The sequence below is a fragment of the Denticeps clupeoides genome, chromosome 8, assembly GCF_900700375.1.
Source record: "Denticeps clupeoides chromosome 8, fDenClu1.1, whole genome shotgun sequence".
In the NCBI taxonomy this organism is placed as follows: Eukaryota; Metazoa; Chordata; class Actinopteri; order Clupeiformes; family Denticipitidae; genus Denticeps; species Denticeps clupeoides.
The window spans coordinates 11,451,423-11,470,906 of NC_041714.1; the positions used below are offsets into that span (position 1 = coordinate 11,451,423).

Here is a 19,484-nt window from a genome sequence, read left to right on the forward strand (position 1 = left end):
CTCTTCTCTACCCACGAAGCCCGGGTGTCAATTTGCTTCTGCTCACTCTCCAGCGCTGCCAGCTCTCCCACAACATACTGACTGGTGTCTTTGAACGCTTTCTGTGAGCAAGAACAAACAGCGCCGAAAAGGAGGGAGGGATGGGAAGGGGGGGGGGGGTGCAGAGGAGAAGGAGGGGTTAAGTCACATGTGGAATTCATAACACACATATTTCTTTTATTTAGAATACATATAAAAGAAGAGCCGAGCAAAAGAAGGTTCTAAGACAACAGGATCTCTGATAAGGAGCACCGGTCATTGTTTGGATATTCGGTTTTAATGTTGCTTGCTTTGGTGTTCTGTTTTTTGTTTGCCTCTTTTGCAACGGCGCTGATAGGTGCTGACAGTGATAGAGAAGCAGCCTGCACAGCGTTTTTCTACCCCTCCGCTTTTCTGGAAGAATACAGTCATTCGCAAAGACAATAAGAACATCAAAAGTACACTCCAAATGTTCGCCCTATCAAATAGTATGGAACCGGCAGACAAAAGCATTTTGCAGAACCGGCAGGGCAACGCTCCGGTGTTTCACAGAAAACAAGGCACGGAAATCTGGGCTCATAATGTGTGTTTTAATCCCCCAGGGTTAGTGCAGCGGCGGGCCTGCATGACCCTGTCGAGCCCGGGTCACAGCTGAGGAAGGATTTGCTGTCGGAGCGGAGAGGGGTCATGCCGCTGTTTACCTGGCTAACCGCAGTGCAAGTGGGAAATTGAAATAAATCTGAAAATTGAAATAAAGGTGAAGGTGGGGCATGGCCTGAGGACGTATCACGGTTCCATCTGACAGGAGCGCCCCTCCCAGTCCCACTCCGCCACACACACACACACACACACACACACACACACGCACGCACACACACTGCATGACAGCACCAGGGAGGTACCCTGCCAGGCCGATTAGTGGGAATGACCTTAATTAAAAGCCATGCTTATTACGGAGTGTCTGTGATATTGCACTCAATTACCCCTCCCTCTTTTTACACCCGTTTCCACTCAAACCCTCCTTCATCTCACCATAACTCCTACAGACTTATTATTCTTTTTATAATTATTTTGGGTAAATAATAATAAAATATATATGTACCCCCCCACACACACAAATATGCTTTAGTGCTGATGCATCCCATTTTAAATGGGAAAGTGTGAATACATTATAAAAAAAAAAAAACAGTAGAGGAAAGCGAGGGGGAAAAAAAAAAAACTTTTTTTTTTTTTTTTTCAACCAAGCCAGCACTTTTTCTGCCTCGCTCCTCCAGCTGTCCGTCAAAGGCAGCTTCCTCCCAGCACTCTATCAAATATTTCCCTCACAAATCAATTTTACACATGATCGGCCCATTCCCCCTACCGAGCACAGCCTCCCCGTTAATTAAGTGAAGAAATTACCATATATATTATATTAATGCAAACATCATTCAGCTGGTAATTCACGGCTGATCTGGATAATGGAAAGGTTGAACACCCATTAACCCAGGCCCAAAAAACCAGGGAGGCTGGGAAAGCCGCAGCAGTCTCCAGTGACCTGCTCCCACCAACCGGCTTGCCTGTCAGTATCTGCTATTGTAATAATTAAAATCATCCGCACTAGATCAATACAGCACATCTCTTTGTGGAGTGGGGGGAAAGAAGTGCCCCTGATAGAAATATCTAAAAGGAAGAGGAGAAAAAGGAGGGTAAAATTGAAGTTTTTTTTTTTTTTAATAGGGGAAAAGGATTTTTTTTTACCCCCTCCCCTTTTTCTTAATCTGGCAATTATCACGGAAGTGCAGGCTAATTCAGATGCGGGCCCTTCTTAGGGTTTAAGGTACAGCAGATTGACATCAGTGGGAGAAAAATGCTTTGTGCCAGAAGGTCTGTGCTTTATCACCAGTATCGGAATGTACAGGAAGAGGCTGGAAATATGCGTTAAGTACCTCATCTTCATAGGGCCTGCGTCCTTCTGACTCCATCACAACTGCCCTCCCCTCATTCAGCCTCCTGCAATCATCAGGCACTGATCTCTGTCTGATTAACTCTGTAAGACAGAGAGAGAGAAGAAGTAGTGAACTTAATCACCCACCTGACAGGTGGCAATACCAGTTTATTGCTCTTTGAAGCTTTTTAGCAGGAAATATGAGACAACAGGGAACCATTACATGGTGTGAAGGGAAAATTTATAAGCCAAAAGATTTCCACAACAATGGCACTGAGCACATTGTTCAAAATGGAATTAAATGGAAAAGTGCACTGCTTCTGATGGTTATGATGCAAATTTTTGTATTTAACTCAACAAGGGCTAATCTTTTATTCCTCCCATGTTCCCAAATGCTGAAATGTCTTTTTAATGGGGTACCCGAAAACACACCGAATGTTCAAACAATTAAAAATTCAAAATGGAGGAGAAAGGGACGTAATGGATGTTGCACTACATCTGGGCAGATGTCTATTGCACGTCTATGCACTACTATTATGGCACTGTGAAAATATTGTAGAAAATTTACACAAAACCTACTGCCTTCCAGATGACCTGTAATGTATCTATGACTTTTGTCGACTTGGCAAAAATCCCTGTCAAATTTACTCAGAAAAATTGACACTGGGGATGGGAGTCAACCTAAGAAATATGAATTAGCAAAAACAAAAAGCCAACGTGAGCTCGCTGCTTGAAAAGAGAAGGAAAAAGAGCTGCAGTCCATAGTACAGTTGGCTCAAGTAGCTGTTGACTCTTGACTGTGGTAATAGCACCCTAATGGTGGCAGTGGGGGTCTGTAGTGATGTTGTGGTGGACGTCTGCATAGACTTTATTACTGATGTCTGTCAATATGATTAATCACCGGGACAACGGCTAAGCACTTTACATTTCAGCACGATAAGTAAGTGGGCCAGGAAGACGCCATTCATTGAAATGTATGTAAGAAAGTGAGGGAAAAGGTAGAATCTCTCTTACCTGATTTTGGCTCGATGTACTGGCTGAAGGACTTGAGCTGTGTTTTCCTGACTGCCGACTCCTTGCTGAAGACAACGGGACTGCGCAGGCGCTCGGTGGCTCGTCGGAGTCTTTCGGCCCGCAGCTCATCTGCATTATTCTGCATTCACATGAAACAGCCACGCGCGTTAAAGCACATAACTCACACGCAGCACAGCGCATCGGAACGCGCCGCGAGTTCCTTAATATGATATACATTAGATAGGCCTCCGCTCCAAAGCAGCACGGAGGTGGGGAGAAGGCAAATATGGCAATGAAGTTGACTTTCAACAAAACCTCAGCCAGAAAATTTATTCAGATTATGCAAATTAAAAGCGCTATTGTTTTCAAAGTGAACACGTGTCGGAGTGCCACGCTGCCGCTCCCTATCAACTTCACACCGAAATGAATTATTATGTGCGCAAACCAATAAGCCAAGCAGACTGGAAAGCGAAACGGCGGCTTCCGGAATAACATTTTCAACAGCAATAATAAAAAAGCAACGTGTAATAAAGTTCACAATTAGTGTACACGTTCCACTGCTTGAGACCGGGGGGTCGGGGGGCGAAACATTGTTAGCTTGAGAGATAGTTCAGCGGCGTGAATACAGAAACAGGCTGCTAATAAAGACGACACACACATACTGGGGAACGTGCATGTACGTGTACACACACAGCCTTCGGTCTGTTTATTCTTAAATAATGGGTTCTATAAAAACAAAGCGGCAATTAAGTCTCCCCTGTGAACACTATGCGTGCTTCTCTCCGTGCCTCAGACAACCGCTGTCAACTCTCTTTTCAGTGTCTGATTTAAGCAGTTATGGCTTATCAAGTACTTATACAGGCCAAAATTGGCCTCATAAATTGGCTCCCAGACAGACTTTATATAAACAGCGTCTGCGGACTGCAGAGCGAGGATGTGCACAGGCCCAATTAGACCCCCTGTGCCCCAAGATTTTCTTTCTTGGTGTCCACACGTCGCTTAGAAATTCCACCTTGCAATGGTATAAGTCGGAAATAACATAAAAAAAAAAGATGAAGATGTATCTCCATGTATCTCCAGTAGTCCGGCGGTAGGTAAGTGGGTACTCGCAACGTGGGTCGAAAGCAGGAAGCTCGGAAGCTCCATGTAAAAGCTCTCTCAGCTCAACAGCTCAGCACTCTAAAGAACCCCAAAGGACTTCTCTCCCCCCCCCGCTTTACCCCTGTTAATTCTCCTCATGTTAATGTTCAAAGAAAACAAACCAAATTCAAACCCAGACCCACTAGACATAAAGTCTCCCTGAGGACCACGGGTTTGCTAACTCCCCCATCCGTCCCCAAAAACACCTGCCCCCCTTCCCTATAGGCCCCCTGTGTTACCCCTGGAAAGAGAAGATACCGGGGCTATCCCCCCATCGCGATCTGCCCTCCTTTATCTCTTATCGCTCTTATCGTTATTGTGGAGGTGGGTATTATTTTGGCAGAGGTGGGTTTTGTTGTGTGCGAGCGGAGCAGGCCGGGCGCGGGATGCGTGACTAATGGTGCGGTCTGCTGCACCCTGCAGCCGGTTATCACATGCAGCCAAGGCTGCGGCCTCCCTCCGCATAGAGACAATCGCTAATGAGACAGCCCGGGAAGGAGGGGCGTGCGCTCCCGGACCATTCTACCGCCTCAAGGAGTTCTGGGATACCAAATCCTCCAGGGAGGAGAACAGTTTATCCTTCTTTTGTAAGAAAAAAGGGAAAAGAATGAAATACTGGAGGCCTTCTTTTACAAATCAGCCTGAAGTGTCTTAATATGTTTTGTTTTTATTGGTATGGGGAGAAAGGGACGGAATTCTCTGGAGAGAATGAGCTTTGAAAGAAAAAAGAACAAATAAATATGCAATGACAGCTTAAAAAATCTGGGAAAACTATCTAAGATAGCCCATGCAATAAAGCTGAAATAGTACACATGTAAATACATATGAAGGGTAACAAGGTGAAGCTCTGTCATCGGGCAGAAAAAGAAAACAAACACTGAACATCTTCAGCTCAGAAAGTGCAATTAGGCCGACAAATCCTCATATGAACCCTTTGGTCTCAGGCCGTGAAGAGAACTATACCTACGCCCATCGACACCCACCCTACCCTCTTCTGAATATAATGAAGCACAGTGCCTGGGAGACACAAATTTTGCATTGTTTGTAAAAGTCAGTGTGTTTTAGAACGTAAAATTGAGTTTTTGAAAGGTTCTTTTTTGGAGGCAGGACGCAGATCGCAGGCTCCGCGAGTCGGAGATTCAAGCTGGCAGCTCTGGCTCTTTGTCTGAGAAAAAGAGAATGAGTGGGGATCACTTTCAACACCAGCGTATAGGAAACTGGCTGGCTACAAGGGGAGAAAGCAATGAGAGCCATTGTCTTGGCACATCAAAGCTGTCCCGTACATCTGGTTGGAGGAAATCCTTTCCGTCAGCAGGGTGATCCGAAAACGAGGGGGGAGAAGAGAGGGGAAAAAAAATGAAAAGAAAGAGTGCGCAGGTGAGACCAAAAGCCCTGAACATGCCTGGCACTCACCACCTGGGGGCTCCTGAAACAAGAAGACACCCCACAAAATGCCAAATTGGGGGTTCCATAGAAATACATGAAAAGGAAAAAAAAGGAGGAACATGTCTAGGTCTATGGTTTTCTCCCAAATGTCATGTCACATGTCTTGACCTAGTCATAAAAAGCTCCACCAAGCTCCACCATACATAAGCTAAAGGGTATAAAGATGATGATGACGATGATAAAGGGCTGTTAGCAGACAGGTGTTGTGATGGCAGGATGACACCTTTGCAGTCGAATCAGAAGCTGCTGCCCCCCGCTTAAATTCTGAAAAGGTCACTGTTGATATGACAGCGCTATGCAGCTAGGAAGGGAGTAATTATGCTTCTGCGTGTGCTGAGGCTTTTGGGTTTTCTTTTTTCATTTAATCAAAAGGCTAATAAACCAACAAAGTGGACAAACAGAAGAGTGCATTAAAAATCACTCTGGGCAAGGGGTCAATTGAACTGGAGGTATTTGATTGACCCTGAAGGCTTTTGAAGTCAGAGAGAGAGGGAGAGAAGACGCTAAGTGGGAGAGAGCTTTCTCTTCACATTCTCCTCAAAAATAGGCTGTCAGAACAAGAAGGTGGAATAATTTTTTAAAAAAGTAATTAGTGGAAAATAACCAATTACAAAAGTGTGCATGTGGGAAAAAAATAGTTTACACTGTCAGTCAAAATTGGACACACTTACTCTATGGAGGCCATGGCAGGGAATATTTTGAAGAATCTAATACAGGGAATATAGTAAGCTTTTTATACATTTGGCATAATCAAAACCAGCTTTATTAGATGATCAAGTTCTCTGTAGTGTCTAACTTAAGGACGTTGAGAGAAGCCAAGAGTGTCAAATGCTGTTATCAGTGACAATTTCAGAAAAAGAAAATGAGGCATCAGTTTGTTAGTGTGACTTAACTTTTGATTGGTTGTCAAGAAGACAAACTTTCAGTCAATTCTCAAATTGACAGGATTGCATGAAATTTCACTGAAAGGAGAGAATCGTTAAAATAAAACGAATAAAACAGTTTACCTGCAGACCTCCTCCTCCAGTGGGGCTGAGTGGGGAGGTGGTGGAGGCGGTGAGGGACGAGGAAGAGGATGACGATGAAGGAGAGCTGCCTCCCTGCGGCCGCACCTCTGCCAGCTTCTTCAGCTTCAGGTCCACGTGTCTGCTGTTCTGGACACCTGCATGACAGGCGGTGAGGGAGAGACAGGTGAGTAAAGGGAAGGTGGGGATTGATAACACTTAACAGTACCACACAAGACCACTCTGCGTTGTCTAGGAGAGAGGGGCAGGAGAAATAAAACGCTTTAGTGGAGGAAACGAAAATGGGGACGAATGAATTGACCAGACTGACTGATTTCCACATGAATACGGCAGCTGATAAGGGCGCTATCGGCAGAGATATCCTCCAGAGCCCAACAGCCACCTCTGTTTGCCAGCGGATGCAGTTCAACACTAAAGCGATGAATATATAAGAGGTGATATGGACGTGGATATCAAGAGGAGGCTGGGGGAGAGATAGTTACAAGCTGCTGGTTAAAGTCGCGCCGCACGACGCATCCGGCGACACCACGGCGCTCCCCAACATCCGTTCGTCTTAATCTGCAGCCGACATTTCTCGCGCCTCCCCTCGTGCACTCGGCCATCTCACACGCGCCGCTCCTCAAACACACCTGGCTGCTGAGATACCTTCTTCAGGCACACTGTCCAGGACATCCACCCTCAGCCCCTCCCATTCTCCGCTGGACCAACGCTGAAGCACAAACGCTGCCGTGATGGCTGTATGTTCAGAAGCCAACGCTCCCCTGTTCTCCTCCCCTCAGAGTAATCTCTCCTGGGCACCTGAAGCCAGGCCCAAGTCGCTCCTCCCCATCTTCCTCTTTCCCCTGCACTACATCTCTCTCTGGCCGCTGTTTCCATCCCTGTATTCTGTCGCGCGTCCTCAGGCCTGGTGAAAGGCGGCTGTGGCCTTGGCCTCCCTTGGCCCTCGCTGTGCGTCAGGCGTGCCAGCGCGTGGGGCTGGGGGAGATGAAAGAACAGGAGGAAGGCTGTTTCATCTGCAGCCCCCCCCAAAACACACACACACACACGTAACTCATACACACCCTACTACCAACAGCCTCACCAAGCCCCCTCAACACCACAGGATGCATTTATCACTCGGTGGCAGGGACTGGATAAGAGAAGAGGGAAAGTGGGGGTATCCAAAACTTTCCCTGTCTACAAACTGCTTGAAATCTCCACAAATAACATGAAGGGGCGTGAAAGTGTAAATACCAGCAAATAAAACATCATAAGGAAGTGGGGCAGGAAGCTGGCCCAGCCTAGCAGAGGATGCTGGGAATTTAAGGGTGGACATGGACAAGAAGTAGACATACAGTGGACATAGTGTCAAAAATGATAGATTGTTGAGTGCCCTAAATACCAAAACACAACTGTGTAATAAACGTAATGAGAAACTTATTACAAACCAAAGCTAAAAAAATAGAGATAGCAGTTCAAAGAAAGACTATTTACTTTCCCCCATGTTAATATGTGCACTACTATCTCACATCTGCAGAAAACAGAGAAATTGCAAATTTATTGCCACAAAATATTTTGTAAAATGATGTTTACTTTGAATGTAGATATTATTTCTGCCTTTTTTGTTTTGATGGATTTGTAATTAATTAAGTCCTGTAATTAATATAGTTCTCAGGCAATAAAACTATAACAATAAAGGGGAGAAAAACACTCTGTTAGCAAGGAGACATGTTAAGGTGCTGGCAGAAGTCAAAGGTGAGGAAGTCAGACAAGAGTTAAAAAAAAAAAGTGAACAGAATAGACATAGCTGAAACTTTATAAACATTTGTAAATAGATTTTTAGATATCTATAACTATCTATCTATTTCTCTATGTAAACTAGTCTCAATAAGTCATCAAAATTCTTTGGCTGCAACATAAATGAACTGGCAAGGCTGTCCCAACTGGAAGGGTCCTTCTGATGTGGCCCATAAATGTCTCCACTTCCCAGACTGTGAAAGATCTGCTGTTAAATTAATAGATTAGGGTGTAATGTCTGTTCTGTTCACACTGAAGCACATGCACTGTGTAACATGCCAGGCAATGCAGGGCTGGGCAATATGACCTAAAACTTATATCATGAAACAACACATTTAAATAACAATAAAGCAACTTCATGATGTTAAGTTAATGCATATATTCATGTAGCATAAAACAGCAAATAACTGATTATGAAAGTACTGATAAATAAAGACATGGTATGAAAAAATATCATGATACAATTTTAGTGTTATGATGCACAGCCCTGTGTGCCATCAGTTCTGACTGTGTGAGTAGTGATTTACCCAGAGACACCAGATCACAGGAGGGGTTAGTAAAGTCATCCTCCAGCATGTATGAGGACTCAGTCGCATCCTGCAGGTTAGTGTCTACATGCTCTGCAGCATAAGTGGCAGCAGACACCTGGCCACCACCAGCCAGTTCTTCCTCAGCTCTGTCCTTCACACACCCACCACCATCATCAACCTCAGCTTCACCATCCACCACACCACCACCTGTTTCACCCTCCACCAGATCTGTGAGAAATTCCAAAAAAAAAAAAAAAATTTGAGAAATAAAAGGACAGAAAATGGAGAGTTTATTTTTTAGAAGGGACACATTAGTAAGTAAAGCATTTGGCAAGAGTGAGTCCTATTAAAAATATTAAACATTCTGAGTTAGTAATAACAATTACATGGTGCATCCTACTCAAATAAACAGTATGAATATATATAAAGACGAGATGGTGGTAAACATACATGCCAAGCTGCATTCAGGAGAGGCTTCATTTGACAAACATACATAAATTTTATCATCACTGCTTTCCAAACAAAATAATACATTTAAATAGAAAGCACTGGTATCCATGCGAGCTGCATGTGTTAAAATGTTATACAGAATGCATCAATGCATCTGGTGCTTGTTTTGTCATTCTGTATCAGTCTACAGATCCGTAGGATGGATATTCTCCCTGAGCGGCTACATCTCCTCGCTCTCAGACCTTCTGCGGAGTCCCTCTTCCACAACCCCGAGAGCCAAATCTGGAGAGCCTCCAGTCTGCAGTGATCTCTTCATATTGATCTGATTCAGCCATACAGTTAACTGAGGCAGAGAAACCTTAACACCCACATACACACACACACACACACTAGTGAAGCATATGATTAAAAACACCAACACACACTGGCACACTAGAAAACACTGGATCAATGCCCCTAGAGAGAGTTGCCACAAATAACAAACCAACTTGCTAAATAAACACGAAGCAGTTGGTTTTGACTGGTCTTCTACAGAAGCGAGGCTGTTTCCGCCTGCTCTCTGTTGAGGAAATGCCGCACAACTAGGTTAATGCAAATTAAAAGAATGCATGGTGATGGAGTTTGCAAAGTTTGCAGGTTTTTTTTTTTGCAGCCCGCCCCACTACAGCTCATGAATTAGAGGTTTCTGAGTGGAACACCAAATAGCTGGGATTATGCGTTCTGCACGGCAGGTCTTGCGCATCAAGCCTATAGCATTTTCTTCCCAACATGATTTTTAATGAATCTGCAATTAGCAGAACTCAAAACACTAAATAAACACTGGTTCTATGGTAAAAACTGAATAATAATAATAAATGTTAATAATAATAATAATAATAATAAAATGTTCTAGTGTTTCTCACTTTCTGAGTTTTCTGTAGTATTTTGTCCATTATAATTGACAATGAATATTACAGATGTCCTTTTAGGGCTGTGCACAGCATTTCTCCCCCTTCCCTCCTGAGAGCAAATAATATGAGGCAAAAAGCTTTTGTGTTTTTCTTAGGTGGTCCAAGATGGTGTGTTTGAGAAGCTCAGTACACAGCACTGTGTCAGGCTTGTGTAAATGGCTAAATGGGGGGATAGCGGGGAGGATGGAACACCATTAAGAGGCTGAGATGAAGCAAAATGGGGAGCGTCAAAGAGAGCCACATGAAAGAGATTAAAGGGAGGGAATATTGTGTCGCCCCTTGAGCTGGGAAATGGTACACACACACGTTACAGCACCCACTGGCAAATAACAGTCATCATTTGCTCAATGATTATGCTACAGGGTCAAATGGAAAACGTCAATAGCAACAATAATGAATAAAAAGATGAGTGTCGACATTACCAGAAATGAGCGTCAAAGACAAATGTCTTAAAAAAAAAAAAACACAATCAATGAGTTTTAAAGGCCATGTAGAAGATCCTCTGGGATCACGTTTACACCCGAACAGACATAGCTGGTTTGGTCAGGTATTTATGATTCTCACCCCATTCCTTGATTGGTCTGGTAGGCCGCAGCATTTCTGCAACTCTTAATGAGGAGGAGCAGGTTAGTAAGCAAGCGAACATCACAGGGTCGGGTCATGTGGGACCTCTGCTAATCATAAAACGCACTTAGGTGTCCTGATGTAGTTCTCAAGGATTAGCAGCAGAACATTCTGCTTGAGCAAATGGAAGTGTCCCTCTGTGATTGCTTTCAAATAAACCTGTTCGTACAGTGTGAAGTGTGTGTTTCCTCATGTAATTGTGTATAAGGGAAATAAACCTGTATAACCAAAATAGAAGAAAGTGTCAAACAACATTTATTAAAATAAATAAGTGAATGATGCATTTTTATGTTAAATATTTTTTAAAGACAACCAGGACTTTGGAATATAGCGTTTGTTATAACCTCTAACCAAAAGAAGTGTGTGTGCGTGTGTGTGACTGTGTGTACCTTATAAAAGCACCCTGCACTCACCTCCAGCTGCCTTTGACCTTCCTTTCAACTTGTCTGCAGCCATCTCTCCATAGATGGGGAGCTCGGCCATCTTCACGCCGGATCGAGCCTCTGCTATTAACTGCCTTGCTCTCTCCCTCAGCTGCCTTCGCCGCTCCTCGTCCCGCTCCTGACACACACACAGACACTTCTTATTGAACACTTGCCATCCTGGTAATTGACAGAAATGCCATTTTCATCAGCTGCACCTCTTCACCCACCCCAAACCAATCTGATCATAGTGATATGCTGTTCAGTTTACTTGCATGAAGACCCACACACACCCCAATACATACACAAGCACACTGAGTGAGTGAAATATGTAAATCAATCCTTTAACATCTATTTGTGCCAATTACCTTTCCCTAATTTAGCCAGGAATAGAGTTGAAATTGTGTTTTAGCGCACAGTCGTGTATAGGAGAGTATATGTACAAACTCGTGATTAAAGCACATTAATGCAATTTCACGGATGACCTCAACTTGAATAAATGTGTGCCGATACATGAATTGGTTCTTAGAATAAAATGAGAGAATTGTAATTAATCACGCTACGCTTATCGTGCAATGCAAGCAGCAACTACAGTGTACTGTGCTGGGGGGAGAAAAAAATAAAAAAAGACACATGGACAGATGCTGGTGAGAAATGCAATCAGCAGGACAGTTGTGAAATGAAGCATGTCATGTGGCATACAGTGAACACTTTAATCAGTGAAACTACGATCACAGCTTATTTCACAAGGGAAAAACAGGTTACCAAATGAAAGCGCTAAAGAAGAAATGTTTTTTTCTAATAAAATAGTATGTAAGTAACAGTAACAAAATATTATGTTGGACAGAGAGTGACGCACCAGTCCAGAAAACTTCACTTCTGTAAAGGGTTGAAGGGGTCTGACTGCTTCAGGTCACACTTCACTTATAGTTCTTAGAGCATTCAAGTATCAAAGCTTGTAAGAAATTATCAGAAAAAAGAGAGGAATTTAAGGCAAATACTCCTATTCTCTCCCACACACATGGATGAGGAACATGATGGAAATGCAGCAAACGTATATGTATTATACACAGTTACCAACTATTCTCCCCGCACAACCTCCCTCACTTACACACCCACTACAATGTCCTACAGGGTGGTGGTTCACTACCACAGTTCTAATTTCTTCTTAATCTCTGTGTTCCACAATGCTTTAGGATTTTCAGCGCGGGAGAATCCAGGCAATTCAGCCTGAGCATTAACCATTAACAAAACAAGTAGCGAAAAAACTAATTAGCTACATTTCTCCCATTTCCATGTAAATTGTTTGTTTGTAGTCATTGTTTGGGAGGACAATGAGTTGAAATGCAAATGAGCGCATCCGAATGCCATCCGCCTAATGGGAGTCTGTTTATAACCATTAGCCCAGGGGCCGTAACACAGTCCTCAGGAGCTAAAGTCAGATTTAGTCACACTGGAGGCTTAAGCAAAGGCCAACTAACAACTATCAGGAGTTTGGTCCCTCACTTCTGAAACACTGACATGGAGCGACAGAGAGACCACCAATCACATTGACATTGCAAACTCATACACGTTTAATTACATTCTTTTACATTTTATTTTATTACTAGAGCTGAGAACTGATTTTGAATTTAGTTCTGGAATTTTAACAATCCCCCAGTTTGTATGAATGAACATAATTGTCATATTATTTCATTGACCAATCTATTGCTGATGTAGGATTACAGAAAAAAAACACTTTAACACTATCCAAGAGATAAAGAATGCGAAAGAGTTTATCTTCTTCAGGATATAGAACCTCTGAGGCTGATAATTGAACACAAAAGCACTGTGGTGATTATTTTAGCAATAATCGCATCCCATCATCAGAGAGGAGACTGAGGTAAATGTGGAGCGCTCTGTGTGTGTAGCGCCAAAATACATGAAAATGTGTAATCCCACACCGCAATGGTGCCATTTCACAATATGCAGATCAAGTCTAATTAAAACACCACGCCAACCATGTTTTATTAATATAATAATGAGGCTGAAGACAATGTTGTCGCGTTATCAAGCCCATTTTCCTGTTAAATCCATATTTCAATGGAAAGCAGAATGAAAGGTCCACATCTCTATTCTTCCGTGGCTCTATTGTCTTGTGCACCCCAGTTATTAATGCAATATCATTACCATCCCAGTGCCTGTGATACTGAAATCTCCAGGTGCCCTTGCGGATATCGCTGCAGTTAGTCGAGAATGCAGGGCCTCGGCCAGTGCTGCTTGCAGGGAGCGGCTCATTGTTGTGTTAGCCATTTGGAGAAAATGAGAATCCTTTGCCTATCCAGAGGCAAGGATTACTGCTGCTGCAATGTATGCCTGGCTATAGAGTTTGCAGTGAAAGTGTCCTGTACGAGGTAAAGGGCCTCGAAACATGACTGAGGCACACCACAATAAGGATGATGACCAACCAAACTGGATTTCTTATTTAAAAGAGTGTAAACAGTGTAAATAATGAAAATAGGGACAACTACACCACAGGCACAGTACATCGAATTAATAAGAGGGAAAATGCTGATAAACATTACACCACCACCTAGGTATAGACATCGTATAAATCTCTATGCTTTACAGGCATGTCAGTCTGACAAAATGTTGCAACATTCTAAATGTTCTAAAATCCCAGATAGAGCCAAGTTGAAAAGGTGAAAAAAAGAACAAAAGAGTTCCTGATCTGATTTCACTATGTTGGGAGGAAAAACATCCTTGTAAGCAAAGTCACAGACAAGGTTGCACAATGGCCTGCAGCATCCTGGCTACAACCGATTTAGTATAACCACATGATGCACTGATATTCGCTATAACAGCATAACCTTGAGTGTGACATTGTCCAGTGAAATATAGAACATTTATAGAATGGACTCTGCTTTCGGACTGATGATATGCGCAGAACTACATGATACATGAGAATTTTTAATGTCAAAGGAGTCCTCAATATACATATATAGATCTAAGTTATCTGCAAGAAGAGAAACTAACTTTTTGACCTTACACTAGCGAACAAGCCTAATGCTTACAGTGTAGTACTATACTCCAAAAATGGTCCTTGATCCGTAGTATGATTGTCCGCAGTGCATCGGTAGAGAACTGCTCTCGACTGCTGCCACTGACAACCAATGGGAAATGACCTCATCCGACAGAATTTGGCCAAATAGGCTTCTGCTATATTGGAGCCTGAGCACTGGACTACGAGAGAGGTAGCGCGAGAGTGACAGGGATGTAAAAAAAAAAAATGCAGGTTGGAGATCAGGTGGAGATGACAAAGTTTTTCCAAGACTGTTTACTTGAGAACGATGGGGTTTCCTGATATCCTGATTCCTGAAGTGTGGGCCTTGAAGTGAAGTTTCTAAGCCTTGCCCCTCAAGACAAGCTGCTCTTTTTGGTAACCAAAGGACGAAGTGATGAAGGGCTGTAAGGAAGGCAGGGGCTCTCAGGGCCACGTGACGCTCGAATGGCCAAGTACAGAGCGCCAGAGCGAACACCACAGCACCAGCCAGCCCGCAAGTGAGGCGAGAGGAAGATACATTTGTCATGACACAGTGACTATTCAGAATAAGACAGAGGAAAGAGCGCTGCTACATAAAAATGGCTGTGTGAATATGTAGTGCACATGATTGGACACAGGAGGGGGGGGGGGGGGGGGGGGGGGGGGGGGGGGGGGGGGGGGGGGGACCACACATGCACACAAACACTCTCTAATACTGAAGTCTGTAATTGCTTGTGTAATGACAACCCTTAAATCTAACTACAGCAAGTAAAAGCAGATCTATCTGATATATATTTTAATAAACTGCATTAGCAATAGCTCCTCCCCAGTTTCATGCTTTATATAAAAAATGACATTGTGAGAGATGAAGAACCACACACTACAAACACACACACACACACACACATCCACATTCTCGCTTACTCTTATTTTTGAATTCTTTTGCAATCTAGTGTAATAATAAATATGCATTACTTGAATCATAAATGTGTAATTAAATACCAATAACTACACTTTTTTTCAGATTTAATTAATTAGACCAGTGACAACACAGTTTTATGCTTCTAATTTGGTCTTCACAAAGAATTACATAATTACAAAATTACATAAAAATTATTACAATTCATTACAACTGACATGGGTTCTTTTTCCTCACATCTAGCATCAAGCACAACTCTATCACAATTAAAAACACTACACAGAAGTATGCTCTATGTCCTACCCTCTAAAACACTAAATAAAAACATATAAATCTCAATGTTTCAGCAACGAGATCACACACACAGAACACAGGTGATTATGTGCTCCATTTAAATTCAGCAATTCCTCACATTAAAATAAAAAGGCAAAATCGCTGGCCTGGAAAAGCACATGCTTTATTATGGGGATCTTTCTGAATGTCCTTTTAAGGATGGCTGTGACATTCCCACACCTCTCTCCCCTATCAGTCCCTCCTTTCTTTTTATTTTTCCCTGCGCCTTTTTGCTCCCTCTTTAAATGGAAAGAAACAACAATCGACCATGATCTCTGACTGCAGCCCCATTCCTTGTAATGAGAAAACTTCACCTTGTGTCCCTTGCAATTCTTGGGGAATTCATTTCTTTCTTTCTTTTTTTTTTGCTGTTATTCCAACAAATCCAATTACACATTGTTGAGTAGCTAGTGGAGTAAGCTTATTGAGGAGTATCACATCACTAAGTCGCGTGTATGTGTTTCAGTTTGTAATGTGGTCTGAGCTGCTGTAGAGGTGTCAACTTAAAATGCAAGTAAGTAGCTGAACGGGGGCTAATCCTGGCGACTACTCCCCCTGAAGCCAAATTGTAGCACCAATGAATGACAGAATGAATGCAGAGATGCCACAGAGCTTATCACCAGCAGCCAGATGGCGGAGTGGGATCAATGCACACACGCCACGATCAATGCATTTGATAAAGAATTAAGAAGAAAAACTGTACATGTTATCAAAGAACTTGTACATGGCATAATTATGATTCTGCATGTGCGTTCAGATGATACTGGAGACTCACAGGCTTGGGTGATAATGAAACTGATAGCGAGGAATGGCTAGGAGGCTACAGTGACTGCCCTTAGCACAGAGAAAACCTTGTCAAATAGTTCAGAAAACCATTTCAGACCGGAGAGGAGAAATTTTATATATATATATAAATATATATATGTAAAAAAAAAAACAGAATAAAAAAGGAGGGAGGCATTTATGTTGTGGGGGGGTGGGGGGGGGTGGGTGGATGCTTGTTGGAAGTGAGGCTGGTGGCCAGGTTTAGCCATCTGGAAGATGACATTTAAATGCCTTCTGAGGCCATTACAATCCTGGAGAGCACTTAGAAGAGAACAAGGAGTTTACAAATTAAGTAAACAAATAAACAAGGGACTTAACCTGGAGCATTTACCTACAGCCACAGGCCTGGTGGTGACACACCGGAAGGGGAACATGAGACCAAAAAAAAAAAAAAAAAAAGATTTGCCTAAAGAAGCACAGTTGCAGGTATTCTAGTGCCAAGAAGGAATTTAAACTTCGATTCAGAATCAGAATCAATTCAGATAAACTGGGAAAAGGGTTTTTTTTTTCTTTCAGGGTGAAAGGAGCAAAACCGGAAGAACAGGTCAAGTGCTGAAATAAGGCACCACTGACTGTTGTTACCGTAATAAATTAACTGGAACAGTTTGCCCTTTACAAGACAAGATAATTGCTGTGTAAGCCAGTGACCTTTCATAGGCATAGACTCTTTGCTTTAGTAAGATCCAATACAGAGCTGCATCCCCCCCCCCCTCCAATAAAACTTGCATAAAGTTAATCATTAGAAGAACACTTTGAATATAAATAAATGAAGTGACCATAGAACGGATATACTTAAAAACTTTTTTTTTTCTTTCTTTCTTAATTAAAGTGCCCTGCCCATACCTTCGCTCTCAGTCAATTGAAAAACAACTGAGCTGGGCACGAGTAAATCCACTGGATTAAACAATTGCAATTTCACATTAAATGAACATTAAATCTAGAGCTCTGGAATTTGCGTCCTTCATATTAATAGTCCAGTTTTATGCAATCATACAAAAAGAAAGAGGAATGCAGAAAATTGGAGAAGGTTATTTTGGGCCAAGGAGGTGGGTGTGGGTTGGGGCTCCAGCTTCGCTGAGTAATAACAAACCGCTCTACTCGAAAAAGTTGGAGGGAAGCGTGAAGACGTGCATGCTCCTGATGGCTTGATCAGCTCTCGCCGTGCGACTGAAGGAGCCGTCTCTCTCGAGCAGTTCCTCAGCTCGGAGGAACCCTTTGATCTCAGTTCAAGCCAATTCATGGACATCAACTGACAAGGCGGCATGAAACACCCTGATGCTCAGGCCCAAACTCCCAGCAAACTATTTGGTTTCATTAGGGGCAGGAAAAAAAGTGAGAAGGCAGCGAGGGGGGGTGGGGGGGTGGACTGCTGTAAAAAAACAAAGCTGCTCAGAGAACGGCGAGGGGAAGAAGACAGAGTAGGACGCTGACACGCGATATTTAAAATGCATGTATTCTATATTTATAAGCGACTGCTCAGCTGCTTTTGACGGTAGCGAGGAGATAATGGCTTCCTGGCATTTGTTTTCTGCTGCCCAACCAAGCCAGAACAGAAGGCAGAGGTCTGCTGCCCTAATTGGCCCATTTAAATCAGAGTGGCGAGCGTGCAAACTGAGCCAATTGGTACCGCACAGTCCTTTTCTCTCTCCTTGGTCATTATGATCTGATGTCCAACCTTTCCAATCGGATTAAAATCTCGGATCGTTTACCAGAAACACTGACACTCTTGCACACAGACACACACAGAGGAGAGGGGGCTCACTCTCAGAACACGTGGAAACAGGAAGCGAAGGTTATAAATGTTGGCTGTGTAGAAGACTTAACAGTAGTTCTGTAGGTGGTTTTTGGGGCAGTGGCTTTTCAATCAAAATATCAGGGGGAAATCAAAACACAGGGGGGACAGAGAAGGTTGGAGGGGGGGCATGGGAGTTCAAAGGTTTGTTTCGTACCCCTCTCTGACAGCGAGGGTCACAAGCAGCTCTGGGAAGTCACCATTCCGCCACAGAGGGAGGGGGAGAGTGGGGGCGATGGATGCATGGGCCTGGAAGTGTGTGTGTGTGTGTGTGTGTGTCTGTGTGTGTGTGTGTGTGGCGTCTCTCGTCGGTGAAAATCAAACACAGCCCAATTAAACTAATCATAACGTCCCAGTGAGCACGAGGAAGCTCACCTGGAATCTGGGCGCACATGAGCGCGCCTTCCCAAGCCTCGGCTGCGGTCGCCCTTCATCATTACCCTGGCCAGAGCTCTGTGAAATTGCACTTCTGATCTGCTAATGGATGAGGAAACCTGGAAGGGAAAATGTTCCTCGTCCTGGCTCTTTATAAAAATGAAGAGAAATTATAAACAGTTCTCCCCTCTTCATTTTTTTTATACTTACTTTTTTAAGGTAAATAGTAGGTAGGGAGCAGGGTTGAAGCATATTGTGTTAAATTCACACATTGGATCAGATGAAAGGTTTTTTTTTTTTTTTTTTTTTATAAATTGGAGTATGGGGGTTGCTTTTTTGGAGGTGGGGCAAACGATTGTGCATTAATTACCAATTTGCTTGCTGTGGGGGGCATGACATTACAAGGGATCTGGCTAAAAGTCCTAATAGATTATGAAGCCCACCTAGGAGGATGGGGCCGAGGAAAGTACAAAACAATTAATACTGTTTCGCCACTATCAAAGGGCTGGAAACACTGGGGCCTGTGTGGGAAGTTTAAAAAAAGAAAAAAAAGAAAAAAAAAAAGGTGGGGGGAATGGTGAACTCACATCAAAAGAACTGGGTCTTGTCAGCACAATGGGAGTCAATTAGCGTGGCACATGTGAGCACATGGCAGAACCGCAGCACACACACTCACACAGAGGTCAGTAGACTTTCACACTCAAAAACACACACTCCTAGAAACTCATTTATTCATTCACTCACTCACTCGCTCGCTCACATACACACACCCATATACACACAGACATCATTGCTGACCGGTGCAGCACTCACACTGACTCGGTCACAGTGCTGATCAGTGGGGAGGGTTTAAAGAGGAACTCAGCGACACACAACGCTGCCTCCAAACAAAGTGG

At 43.2% G+C, this 19,484-nt stretch overlaps 1 protein-coding gene across 6 annotated transcripts in view; it reads right to left on the reverse strand.

The window, feature by feature from the left end:
* ehbp1 (EH domain binding protein 1) overlaps positions 1-19,484 on the reverse strand; it is a 117,816-nt gene that overhangs the window by 22,333 nt on the left and 75,999 nt on the right. For 4 of the 6 annotated variants that reach the window (XM_028988475.1, XM_028988473.1, XM_028988474.1 and 1 more), the window contains 6 exons: positions 11,314-11,461; positions 8,874-9,104; positions 6,553-6,707; positions 2,960-3,098; positions 1,947-2,047; positions 1-101 (listed from right to left, as the gene is read on the reverse strand). The exon at positions 1-101 is cut by the window's left edge and continues 23 nt beyond it. In XM_028988475.1, the coding sequence (XP_028844308.1) occupies positions 1-101; positions 1,947-2,047; positions 2,960-3,098; positions 6,553-6,707; positions 8,874-9,104; positions 11,314-11,461 (875 nt within the window). The remainder of the gene's footprint in view (positions 102-1,946; positions 2,048-2,959; positions 3,099-6,552; positions 6,708-8,873; positions 9,105-11,313; positions 11,462-19,484) is intronic. The other 2 variants (XM_028988478.1, XM_028988476.1) reach the window with 1 other exon arrangement.